Below are 12,148 nucleotides of genomic sequence, written 5' to 3' on the forward strand. Positions count from 1 at the left end.
AACACAATAACGTGTCATTATTGAATGAGTGAGAGGACAAGAATGTTGGATTTTTTTGAGTTCGAATTTGGTTGACGGCCGACCCCTTGACTTTTCAACATTCCTTGTGTTTTTGGTGATTCCCATTTCTTGCCAGCTGCTTCCTACCTATTTATTACAAATAAACTATTTCTTTTATGATTTATTATCCAATAATGAAAAAAAATGAAAACTTTATGATAATATGCAAAATACATGAAATGAAATACAACATTAATGAAGAGATGATATGTCGCAGAATAATAAATTACAGTATATGAATATTAAATTGGTGGGATGGGATCTTCAATTTAGACAAAAATTTGTGTGAGACGGTCTTACGGGTCGTATTTTGTGAGACATATATCTTATTTGAGTCATCCATGAAAAAGTATTACTTTTTATCCTAAGAGTATTACTTTTTATTGTGAATATCGGTAGTATTGACCCGTCTCACAGATAGAAATTCATGATCCCGTCTCATCTTTAATTTATTACTCATTCTATTTATGTTTGATATAAATTGATTTGGTTTGGACAAATACAACTAATTTGGACTAAACAAATGATAGAGAAAGATTATCAATCCGATCTTCCATTAATTAAATAAAGCAAGTTGCGTAGTTGACTAATTAATCACATTCTGGCCAAAATTAATCGATGTTAAATGAGAATCAATTAATTTTGGTGACGATGATGGTTTGTTAACAATAAGAAAACAATCATATATACATGCAATCTTTGAAAAAAATTTTTTATAAGAAGTATATTATGAATAATTTATTGCAATAAATTTGTCTCTATTCTTTGATACAATATGCCGAACAATCTTAAAAAAAAATAAAAAAAAAAGAATTATATATATTCGATTAAGCAAGTGCTTAGATGGATTTTTAATCGTCGCTCTGATCGTTTTGGCGACCAATTTTTTTAATAGCACTAAGATATATTGTTTTTTTAAAAAATTAGAATGATAGATGACCGTTTGTTAGAACATCGATGATAAAACAAAGAGAACGTTACATAAATCACGTTTGGTGTATTTTACTATTCAAGTGAAATTTCAAAAATAATTCTGCCTAAATGAAATAAAATATAAATTTTAAAAAAAAATTTGGAGCAAGGAATTGAGATGTTAATTGTTCACAGTTCATATTGGCCCCACCACAGCCCAGCATTTGGTGGTATATTATTGACGCAGTCCCCTCAATTCTCTCGGAATCAAATTCCTCTCTCCCTCCCACACATACTCAAATCATAGTTTCAAACGTGAATTTTCTTCACCTTAATCGAAAAAGGTTCGTCCTTTATGATCTGCCGCTGTTTCGATTAAAAGTTCAGCCATCTTTTCTATTTTTGTATGCATTTTTCGGCATGAAATTTGGTGCATGTATCCGAACTTCGGTCATTTTTGTTTGTTTGTTCGTTCATTTTGGTGACGCGGGTAGTGTTTGATTTTATTATGCAAGATGATGCATAATTGATANTTTATCTGAGAAGAAATACTTCCTATTCGGCTCCCGAGATCCAGAAAATGTAGTAATGGGAGGTGAATTAATAGGGACTAAGCGTGGATTACCTTGAAATTAAACATGTGGTTTCCCTGAAATTTTATGTATCGATCCCTGTCGAAAACTAACTCTTTTTGTAACTCTATAGTGGAGTTAGCTATTGCTTGAATTTGGTTCTTTGTTGAGTTTTGTGGTTTACATTTGTATTCGTTTCAAGATCTCAAGTTTGTCATATTTGAGTCTTGTTAAATTTTTCTGTCAACAGAGTTTCATAGATATTGAAAATGAGTGAATCCGAGACAAGCACTCCCTTGGTTCCACCCTCTTCTTCTCGCAAGCTTCCGGATTTTAAACAGTCGGTGAAATTGAAGTATGTGAAGCTTGGATACCATTACCTCATAACCCATGGAATGTTCCTGTTTTTGACCCCTTTGGTGGTTGTTATTTTTGCCCAATTGTCCATATTTTCTCTCCAAGACCTCTACGTTCTCTGGGACCATTTGAGATTCAATCTCATATCCGTGATCGTGTGCTCGGCCCTCTTGGTTTTTCTATCGACCGTCTATTTCCTCACACGTCCTCGACCAGTGTATCTTGTGGACTTCTCTTGTTATAAGCCGGATGACGATAGGAAATGTACTAGGAAGATTTTCATGGAGAGATCGGGGTTGACTGGTGCTTTTACTGAGGGGAATCTTGAATTCCAAAGGAAAATTCTTGAGAGGTCTGGGCTTGGAGAGTCGACTTATCTCCCTGAGGCTGTATTAAGGGTTCCGCCTAATCCATGTATGGCGGAAGCAAGAAAAGAAGCTGAAACTGTAATGTTTGGCGCTATTGATGAGCTTCTGGCCAAAACCTCTATGAAGCCGAAGGACATTGGAATTTTGATTGTGAATTGCAGTCTTTTCAATCCGACGCCGTCTTTGTCTGCTATGATTGTTAACCATTACAAGCTTAGGGGAAACATAGTTAGTTACAATCTTGGCGGGATGGGTTGCAGCGCTGGATTAATCTCGATTGATCTTGCTAAGGATCTGCTCCAGGTCCATCCCAATACTTATGCTCTAGTGATCAGCATGGAGAACATTACCCTGAATTGGTATTTCGGAAACGAGAGATCTATGCTCGTTTCCAACTGTCTCTTCAGAATGGGAGGGGCTGCCATTTTGCTGTCAAACAAAAGATCAGATCGCTGGCGGTCCAAGTATAGATTGGTCCACACAGTCCGCACCCACAAAGGATCGGATGACAAATGTTTTTCTTGTGTCACTCAAATGGAGGATTCCAATTCGAAAGTTGGAGTTGCTTTGTCGAAGGATTTGATGGCAGTGGCAGGTGATGCCTTGAAGACCAACATCACAACGTTAGGTCCCCTCGTGCTACCGATGTCTGAGCAGTTGCTTTTCTTCTCGACTTTGGTGGGGAAAAAGCTATTCAAGATGAAGCTTAAGCCTTATATCCCAGATTTCAAACTGGCATTCGAGCATTTCTGCATACATGCCGGCGGAAGGGCTGTGCTGGATGAACTCGAGAAAAACCTTCAACTTTCTGACTGGCACATGGAACCTTCAAGGATGACTCTGTACCGATTCGGTAACACCTCTAGCAGCTCTCTCTGGTACGAGTTGGCATATTCAGAAGCCAAAGGAAGGATCAAGAAGGGAGACAGGGCGTGGCAAATAGCCTTCGGTTCTGGATTTAAATGCAACAGCGCAGTGTGGAAAGCTCTTAGGACCATAAATCCAGCAAAGGAAAAGAGTCCTTGGATAGACGAAATCCACCAGTTTCCTGTCGAGGTTCCTAAGATGTCATCTATCTAATTTTTTTTCTGGTTAGCTCAAGCCGCAGTTACCTTCTTCTATTTAGTCGTTCTGAACATTCTGCTGTTGCCATTGCAAAGCCTGAAGTATTATTTGTAGTTCCAACTTAGATGAATTTAGTTAACAAGTTTATTGCTTGGCCCTCGGGATCGGATGAGCTAATTTGGTCATGTAATATATACCTGTTCGATGAATCGAGTTGAAAAATTTCGCACGCATATATATTATAATTGGATATCTTTTTCTTATGTATTTAAGGAAGATGGTTTCACACGGATCTCAAACTCGAGACATTGTAATTTGTAGCAACCTATATAATAATAGCCTTTTTTTTTGTGTCTCGGTTCATTATGTAAAATTAGATATTGCTCGTTCTCCGATACAATGGTTAGATCGTTACCTCTTTCGTGCAGGTTGGTACGATGTTTTGAATAAAGAAAATCAATGTATTTTTACACTTAAAATAAATGAAAATTCATAATGTATTAATATAAAATCACACGATGTTTTGAGTAAAGAAAATCAATGTATTTTTACACTTAAAATAAATGAACATTCAAAATGTATTAATAATAGGGAGAATTGGAGAAAAATACATCTGTCTATGATTTATTTAAGATTCAGTACCCATAAGTTTTTTTTTGTATTTTAATACCTGACAAAAAACCAAGTTAGCTTTTACTACATATTTCATGTATTTTTACATTTTTACCCTTTTAATTAATAAAAAATTATATAAATACCAATATTTGTTGGTCATCTTCTCTTTCCACTCATCATTCCCAATGCATTTGGATGACATGTAAATTGAATTTAAATATTTTTTATTAAAAAAAAAAAAACAAATTCGCAACTAATTGAACTTTTTGAAATACTTAGTTTTACTTGTGAAATACTTAATTTCAATTTTAAAATACTTGATTTAGTAAATGAAATACTCAGAATGNAATCTCAAAATGGACAACCTAAATTCATATTGTAAAATCACAAGCAATATCTATGTATGCTAAGTAGGTGATTATTCACTAGTTGTCTCTTACAACAATCCACGTGTATTGATTGTTACGAGATGCAATTTGCCGTTTGGTACAATGTTTTTGGAAATGGTCAAATTAGAGTCCAACTCCCAATAGACCAATCCCCCTCTTCCTCCCCAAAGACTTAAAGATTGGTAAACTAAAATGATTTTTAAATACACAAAAATTTTTGTCAAACGGTTTCACGGATCAATTTCGTGAGTCAAATTTCTTATTTGAGTCATCCATGAAAAAATATTACTTTTTATGCTAAGAGTATTACTTGTTATTGTGAATATCGGTAGGGTTGACACATCTCACAAATAAAAACTCGTTAGACCGTTTCACAAGAGATTTACTCTTTTAAATATTGAGCATCGTTTTCAAATATAGCTAAAGGACCATTCTATTCATATAAGTGTTATTAAGAAATATAAAATTTAAAAATCAATAATTATTTTTTAGTGATTACAAATATTGTCTCCACAAATATTTGATGATAAAATTTTAAGGACCAAATGAGAATAAGAAGAAACTGTAAGGATTTCGGTGGGATTAATTTGTTAACAGTGTAATTTTGACAGCAAGCCATTCCGCGTTCTTGATTGCATATTTATTTGTGAAACACCCATGCATTCATTCATTCACAGTCTTGTTCTTCTTCTTCTTCATTTTCACTCACAGTGATTGAGTAATAAATAATCACCGGCGAAGAGAGAATATAGGAGGAGAAACAAACAGAAACAGAGCAAGAGTGAGCTTTTTCCTTTTCCTTTTATTTAAAGTTCTTACGCTCCCAGCCGCCGGAAAATATTGAAAATCCCGTTTTAAATCAACCCATTTCTTGATTTTTGTTGAGTAATTTTGTAATGTTTAAACTTTAACCAACCGGCATTTCTGGTGACTGTTGTGTGTGGCTATGAGAAGATTTATGTTATGAGTTTGTACTTGTTCTTGATAAAGATTTTTTTAATGTATTATATATTATTGGCTTTTCGGGTGCAATGGCTAACATACTATTGTTTGCATTATCGCTCCCGGAATGTCTCATTTCCGTTTTTCCCAAGAATGCTTGGCATGAAGGAATGGGGATATATGAAACTGGAGAAAAGAAAGAAAGAATACCATTTAAGGCTCACGAAATGTGTTGTGACATAGTCTGGTTTCGTAAAAATTTTTGTTGATCTTGGATAGATTGTTAATCTTGTGAGAATTTTGGACTTTGCCAAAGGATGTTGCGTGTCTGATTTCTGCAATTTTAATTCAAGCAAGCGTGTCCGGTATACTCATTTTTACTTTTTTTACTGATTTAACCACATCATGTGCGTGAAGGTTAGCTAAAACTTGGGTTTACATATGGATGGTCTGTTTCCATCTTAAAAAGTGTGAACGAAGAGCCTCCTTTTCGTTCTTGATTATTTCATCTACTTGTCTGTTCTTTATGAGTGAATATGGCAGTTTGTTTAGGATACTGGCATTTATTTATCGGCTTAGTTTCCTCAATGTCAACAGACACGATGGATCACTTAAAAACTCCACTTAAGGGAATTGTTAGTGATGCTAAAGGGAGGCTCGCATGCTACAAAAAGGACTGGATTGATACTTGTGGTTCTGGTGTAAGGTGATTTCCTGAAATGAAATATTTCAGCACCATTTTCTTTAATCGGTTATATGATTTTGATTGCCATTGTACATGTCAGGATTCTGGCTCCGACGGCATACATTTTCTTTGCTTCTGCACTACCCGTAATTGCCTTTGGGGAGCAACTGAGTAGAGAAACAGGTTAATCTTGTTTCTTTTTGCCAAGCCGATTATAAATCTCTAATCTCTTGGTAGTGCTGTTGTATCGTTTTATTCAGTGGCGGAGCCAAAAGGGATGGTCGACTTTTATATTTTTATGCATTTTATATAACCAAGTTAGGTATATATTGTTTCGCCTTCCTAAAAGTTGCGAGCTTTAGGTTCATCACCACTTTATTTGTTTGTGCACTAGATGGGAGCTTGAGTACCTCTGAGACCCTAGCTTCCACAGCAATCTGTGGGATCATCCATTCCATTTTTGGTGGACAGCCACTATTGATCTTAGGAGTTGCAGAGCCAACCATTATAATGTACACCTACTTGTACCATTTTGCCAAGAAAAGCATAGGCAGGGAACTATATTTAGCCTGGGCTGGATGGTATGCAAAATTATTCGTCTTTTCAGATCGACTTGAACACAAAGTGCTTTCTTTCTCATAATCTGCATGTAATTTTATTTTTCTTACAGGGTCTGTGTCTGGACAGCATTGATTCTCTTTCTTCTTGCCATATTCAATGCATGCACTATCATAACTCGATTTACCAGGGTGGCGGGGGAACTTTTTGGCATGTTGATCAGTGTTCTATTCATTCAGGAGGCCATCAAGGTACCATTTCTTGGCTTGTGCAGTGATGCTCGGATAACAAAAAAATGTAGCTTGATTATGTTTAAATCGCAGGGTTTGGTGAGTGAATTTCAGATCCCAAAAGGCGAAAATGAAACTGAAGAGAAGTACCAATTTCAGTGGCTCTACTGCAATGGTTTACTCTCAGTTATATTTTCTTTTGGCTTGCTAATCACTGCTTTAAGAAGCAGAAAAGCTCGGTCCTGGCGTTACGCAACAGGTCCGTAAGATAATCCAAGCGATGAATTCTCTCAACGAATGAAATTGTAAATCTATAACTTGACTCTTGCCCAATATAAACAGGATGGATTCGAAGTTTCATTGCCGATTACGGGGTTCCACTGATGGTTGTGTTATGGTCCTTATTATCTTACAGTGTGCCAGGCAAGGTTCCTACTGGAGTTCCAAGAAGACTCTTCTGTCCTCTTCCTTCAGACCCTAAATCATTGTATCACTGGACAGTTGTTAAGGTTGTTTTTAGGTGCATCTGTTAAGTTTGATCATGTCAGTTCTACGTTGGTCTAGAAACATTTGATACGAAATAGGGACATTATTTCATCATTTGGAAATGCAGGATATGGGCAAGATTCCAGTAGGATATATCTTTGCTGCCGTGATACCAGCTCTGATGATCGCAGGACTATACTTTTTTGATCACAGTGTAGCTTCACAGATGGCGCAACAAAAAGAATTCAACCTGAAAAATCCACCTGCCTACCATTATGACATCCTGTTACTCGGATTCATGGTAACTTGACATCATAGGCTTCTTAATGTATCATATCCATTAATCCGGGTCCTAAAAATGGTGACTTCATGTGATTATAGACTTTAATTTGTGGATTACTTGGAATTCCACCTTCCAATGGTGTCCTTCCACAATCTCCTATGCATACTAGGAGTCTTGCAGTCCTCAAGAAACAGGTGGGAGATGTGATTCTGAAGAAATCTGTTGCTCACTTTTGGAATATATGAGTATTATAATTCATTGGAAAATAATGTTCTTCGATCTGCAGTTGATTCGTAAGAAAATGGTGAAGATTGCGAAGGAGTGCATGAAACAGCAAGCCAGCCACTCAGAGATATACGGTCAACTCCATTCTGTATTCATTGAAATGGACAGAAATCCCTGTGTAAGTTTGCTCTTTCTAGCATCTTTTCTTGTAAAGTGTGCATCATAGTTCGAGGTCCGGTAATTATTCTGTTGATTTGCTATAATATTATTGCAGAATACTGTAGACAATGAATTGACAAATTTGAAGGAAGCTGTCTTGAAATATGATGACAAAGGAGACGAAAAAGGACGCTTTGATCCTGAAATATGTATCGATCTTCATCTTCCTGTACGAGTAAACGAGCAAAGAGTGAGCAACTTGCTGCAATCAATACTTGTTGGGTTAACTGTATGTATCATGCCTGTGATCAAGATGATACCTACCTCTGTTCTATGGGGTTATTTTGCTTACATGGCCATCGATAGTCTCCCTGGAAATCAGTTTTGGGAAAGGATTCAGTTCCTATTCATCCCTCCTGGCCGACGTTTCAAGTAAGCATTCCATAAAATTCAAGAAACTTGGATACCTTTATTACATTAATCACGATCCTTCAATTGGCAGAGTTCTTGAAGATTTCCATGCTTCATTTTTAGAGACTGTACCGTTCAAGTACATCTTCATGTTTACGCTCTTCCAATTTGTGTATCTTTTGACTTGCTTCGGGATCACATGGATACCGATAGCTGGAATTTTGTTTCCACTCCCATTCTTCCTCTTGATATGCATTAGAGAACACCTTCTTCCGAAGGTGTTTCCAATTGATCATCTTCAAGAACTTGATGCTGCTGAATACGAAGAATTTATTGGCCGTCCGGTTAGAGCAAGGAGTCTATCTCTCAAGGCACGCTCTTTTTCATTACTCGACACATGCATGTATCTTTGGTTTTTTACCGTTTCTTTTATATGACATTACATGTGAATCTTGGAGTACTATCATTAAACAGGATAGAGATTTACCCGATATTGATGAAGATGATGCGAGACCTGATGTATCTTCTGCTGAGATATTGGATGACATGACAACACGTAGAGGTGAATTGAAGCACCGGTCTGTCAGTTTCAACGAGAGGCACCAACAGGTCAGGATCTAGTGAAAACAATACGCCACCCATTTTAGACAACTAACTGGATACTGAGTATAACTTTAGAAAGTGTACATGGTTTTAATGTTGATTCCAGGTCTTCCCAGAAGTAGATTCTTCTGGGCAGTAAGGGACACACTCTTGTCAAGACTCAAAATTTCCTCAAGAACACAATTCTCACTGCATCATGGGAGTACTTCTGACAACAGGAAAGATTGCAAAAAATGGGCGATTTCATGAATGGATACGAGGAAAAAATCCGACACGCTACACATTCGCGCATTTCTTGAGTCAGCAAGAGTTCCATCAGATCCAATTAGTTCATTCTTTTGTTCCTAGTTCAGTTCAATATCTTCAGTCTTACCAAGATTAAGTTAATCATACTTTTCTTTGTTTCATTTTTCTTTTCTTTTTTTTCTTTTTTTTTTTTAACAAAAAGAATGAATTGGTGTCATTGATTATTGATGATTATATCTAACAAAAATAAAAATTAATTATATCTATTATAGTTATAAAGTATACAACTTAAATTTAGAATATATTTGTAAATTAATATTTATGCAGATATGTATGCTTCATTTGTATAATTTAATTAACGAAACTAGCTAAATTGACACAACAGAAGAAACAAATTCATAAATTGTGTATTAAAAAATATACGAGACTTTGCATTTCTTTGTACAGTTATTGATTGTCATACCAAATGTAAATAAAAAAAATTACTTTTTTTTTATTTTATAAATTATCATTTATCATCCAGAACAAAACATATTTATAATTAAGTTGTCAAACAAAAAATTCATTTAAGAATTATGAATATCAAATTTTATTTTATTGAGTAAACAAAGAATTCTATTTGTATATCAAATTGTTGATAGAATAATATTGTTTTGAACATGTATTTGAATTAATACTATAAATATAAAAAAATTTAAGACCACCTTAAAATATGGTCCTGAGTCGACCGAATATATTGGAAATTTTAATGTCAATTTGAATATTAAATCAAATACATTTCAAATAATTTAAACATAAAGTGGAGCCATCATCTTTCGGTTACTTATCATTTTGATTCAATATTATCTTTTATATCTTTCTTTTATTTATATTATATATGCTAAACTTAATTAAATAAACAAATAATAATAATATTATTATTAATAATAATTTAATCCTATTTCATATCCTATAGTCGTAATCCAATCATCTCATCTGAAAGCACATTAACTGTAATTTCTTTGTTGTGAGAAGATGCAAAATGTGATTGCTCTTGCATTGTATGATATTTAGGTGATGGTGCACCTAAATGTTCGTCTATCGGTTGAGATCTAGCCGGAGAAGAAGGATGTAACAGGGACTTGATGCGCTTCACCCTGCAGAGGACAGTTTAATCCCAAAAACGGCACCAAACTTGAAGAAGTACTCAAGGGCAACAAAGATTCCAAGAAATCGTAGTTTGGGATCGTGACGTCTTCTGATATTCCACCAAGTATTGGAAATGCCGGTGATTCCCAGGCTTGCGGTGTTGGTATATTGGGAAAAAGTTCTGGTATTGCATCAAGAACCGGGGGGCCTGCAAGATTACTGATTCCGATCCCATCTCCTGTTTCATAATCACCCCACGGCCTTGTGTGCGGGAACGAGGGGAGGCTCGGGAGACGATGATGCATCGGAGATTGCATCAAGCATGCTACTTGTGACATGGTACAACCTTGGGTCATCGACATCATCTGTGCCCGCGAAATCGAAATCTTGGTAGATGATCAACTTTTACAAAATTTCAAACTTTTTTGATGAGTGAAAATACCTGAAGTTGATACTGTAAGTTCTTTATGTATTTAACGGCATCATCCAATACCGATGCCTTGTCCCTCTGAAAATGAACAAATAAACGAATCACACATGCAAGAACAACAATATCATTTTTCAAACAAAGTACGTACCCTGCTGCAATTGGGAACGAGTTCTTGAAGACGTTTCATCTTTTCCTTGAGCCGCCGCCTTCTTATCTGCTCAAAGGAAAGAAAATTCCTAAGTGAAGACAAAAGAGGAGAAAATATGATCAAATTACCCCTGTGTGGACCCATGAAATCAATGGAAAAAGGTAATGGAGATTGATCACAAAGCGTGCACACACACACACAAATATATTATATATATCCGTACAGAGAGAAGAGAGGGAATGAATGCTGACCGACCCTCTCAGTGAAGTTATGGACTTGGGCAGAACGCGCCTTCTTCTGTTTTCTGCACACTCCACTTGCCATAGGATCCTCTTCTGGTTCATCTTCCTGCAAATTAATCACTTAAGCACAATGATGCATTTGATCCTTTAATAGTTAAGATTTCTTGCTCTTTAACTACTATATATATCTAATAATTCCCATGCGATATTCCATGCATTTCCATCAAATGAAATGGGAATGGGCATCATATATCATCACTAGTAATTAACCATTTTACTAGATTATCGTTTTATTTATCTGATTTCTTGAGATTCTGTTCAAATTTTTAATGCAAATTAAAACTCACGCTATCAATCCCTTTACTCTGCATCGGATGATCGTCTTCTTCTGATAAGAGCAGTGTCCCCTCGTGGGATTTTTCATTGCTCATTCTAACGGGGAAAATGATATGCTTAACTGGTTGTGCTCCTTTATTCGTTGCATATATATATATAGGGATAGATTTGAATGAGAAGGATCACGACACTAGAGTTATGACAATTGTCAAATTCCCTTTTTTAATAAATATAGATATATATATATATATATATATATATNCATTGTATTAATTTGTTTTTTTTTGGATTGGGTGGTATAGTAATTTAAAAATTAATTTGGTATCATGATATTATTATTATTATTTTTTTTGAAATATCCAAAATATCATTGGTACAATAACAAATATAATCCATCATAATTGATAGAATAGTTATATTCTAAAATAACTCTATTAGAAATATTATTCTTACTAATTTAAAAATAAATATTATAAAAATTAACTCCTAAAAAATTTAATATTAGTTTATGAATGTTTTGGAAAATAATACAAAATGCATGCATTGTGATACTCCTCTATAATATATATGGACCAACCTAGCAGTACGTAGAAATATCGGGAAACGATTGGCGGTGATTTTGGAAATTGGCCCCCTTGGGGTGCGGATGGGTGTAGCCAGTTGCCACGTGGTGAACCCAGTTGGGTTGTGTTTCAGTG

The 12,148-nt window shown here is 35.4% G+C and overlaps 2 protein-coding genes across 4 annotated transcripts; both read left to right on the forward strand.

Moving 5' to 3' along the window:
• The first annotated feature begins 1,156 nt into the window (after window positions 1-1,156).
• On the forward strand, window positions 1,157-3,496 carry LOC140984531 (3-ketoacyl-CoA synthase 11-like). 2 transcript variants are annotated; one of them, XM_073452021.1, is made up of 2 exons: window positions 1,157-1,316; window positions 1,795-3,496. In XM_073452021.1, exon 2 carries the CDS (start codon window positions 1,814-1,816, stop codon window positions 3,347-3,349), a length of 1,536 nt encoding a protein of 511 aa, XP_073308122.1. In that variant the 5' UTR covers window positions 1,157-1,316; window positions 1,795-1,813; the 3' UTR covers window positions 3,350-3,496. The 2 variants fall into 2 exon arrangements, with proteins under 2 accessions (XP_073308122.1, XP_073308123.1); XM_073452022.1 differs by having other exon boundaries at window positions 1,216-1,320; window positions 1,797-3,496.
• Window positions 3,497-5,004: 1,508 nt separating this feature from the next.
• LOC140983802 (probable boron transporter 6) lies at window positions 5,005-9,349 on the forward strand. Of its 2 annotated transcripts, XM_073450949.1 has the most exons (14): window positions 5,005-5,119; window positions 5,878-5,986; window positions 6,066-6,148; window positions 6,360-6,546; window positions 6,636-6,774; window positions 6,847-7,012; window positions 7,096-7,262; window positions 7,367-7,540; window positions 7,621-7,716; window positions 7,809-7,925; window positions 8,022-8,338; window positions 8,409-8,688; window positions 8,792-8,926; window positions 9,027-9,349. In XM_073450949.1, exons 2-14 carry the CDS (start codon window positions 5,883-5,885, stop codon window positions 9,057-9,059), a joined length of 1,998 nt encoding a protein of 665 aa, XP_073307050.1. In that variant the 5' UTR covers window positions 5,005-5,119; window positions 5,878-5,882; the 3' UTR covers window positions 9,060-9,349. The 2 variants fall into 2 exon arrangements, with proteins under 2 accessions (XP_073307050.1, XP_073307049.1); XM_073450948.1 differs by lacking the exon at window positions 5,005-5,119 and having other exon boundaries at window positions 5,171-5,986.
• Window positions 9,350-12,148: the final 2,799 nt, after the last annotated feature.

This window comes from Primulina huaijiensis, chromosome 9, assembly GCF_012295235.1.
Source record: "Primulina huaijiensis isolate GDHJ02 chromosome 9, ASM1229523v2, whole genome shotgun sequence".
Taxonomy (NCBI): domain Eukaryota; kingdom Viridiplantae; phylum Streptophyta; class Magnoliopsida; order Lamiales; family Gesneriaceae; genus Primulina; species Primulina huaijiensis.

Coding starts and splice junctions, on each gene's coding strand:
- LOC140983802 (XM_073450948.1), top strand. CDS start 5,817: ATGGCAGTTTGTTTAGGATACTGGCATTTATTTATCGGCTTAGTTTCC. Junction 5,987..6,065: donor ACTTGTGGTTCTGGTGTAAG/GTGATTTCCTGA, acceptor TGTACATGTCAG/GATTCTGGCTCCGACGGCAT. Junction 6,775..6,846: donor TCATTCAGGAGGCCATCAAG/GTACCATTTCTT, acceptor TTTAAATCGCAG/GGTTTGGTGAGTGAATTTCA.
- LOC140984531 (XM_073452021.1), top strand. CDS start 1,814: ATGAGTGAATCCGAGACAAGCACTCCCTTGGTTCCACCCTCTTCTTCT.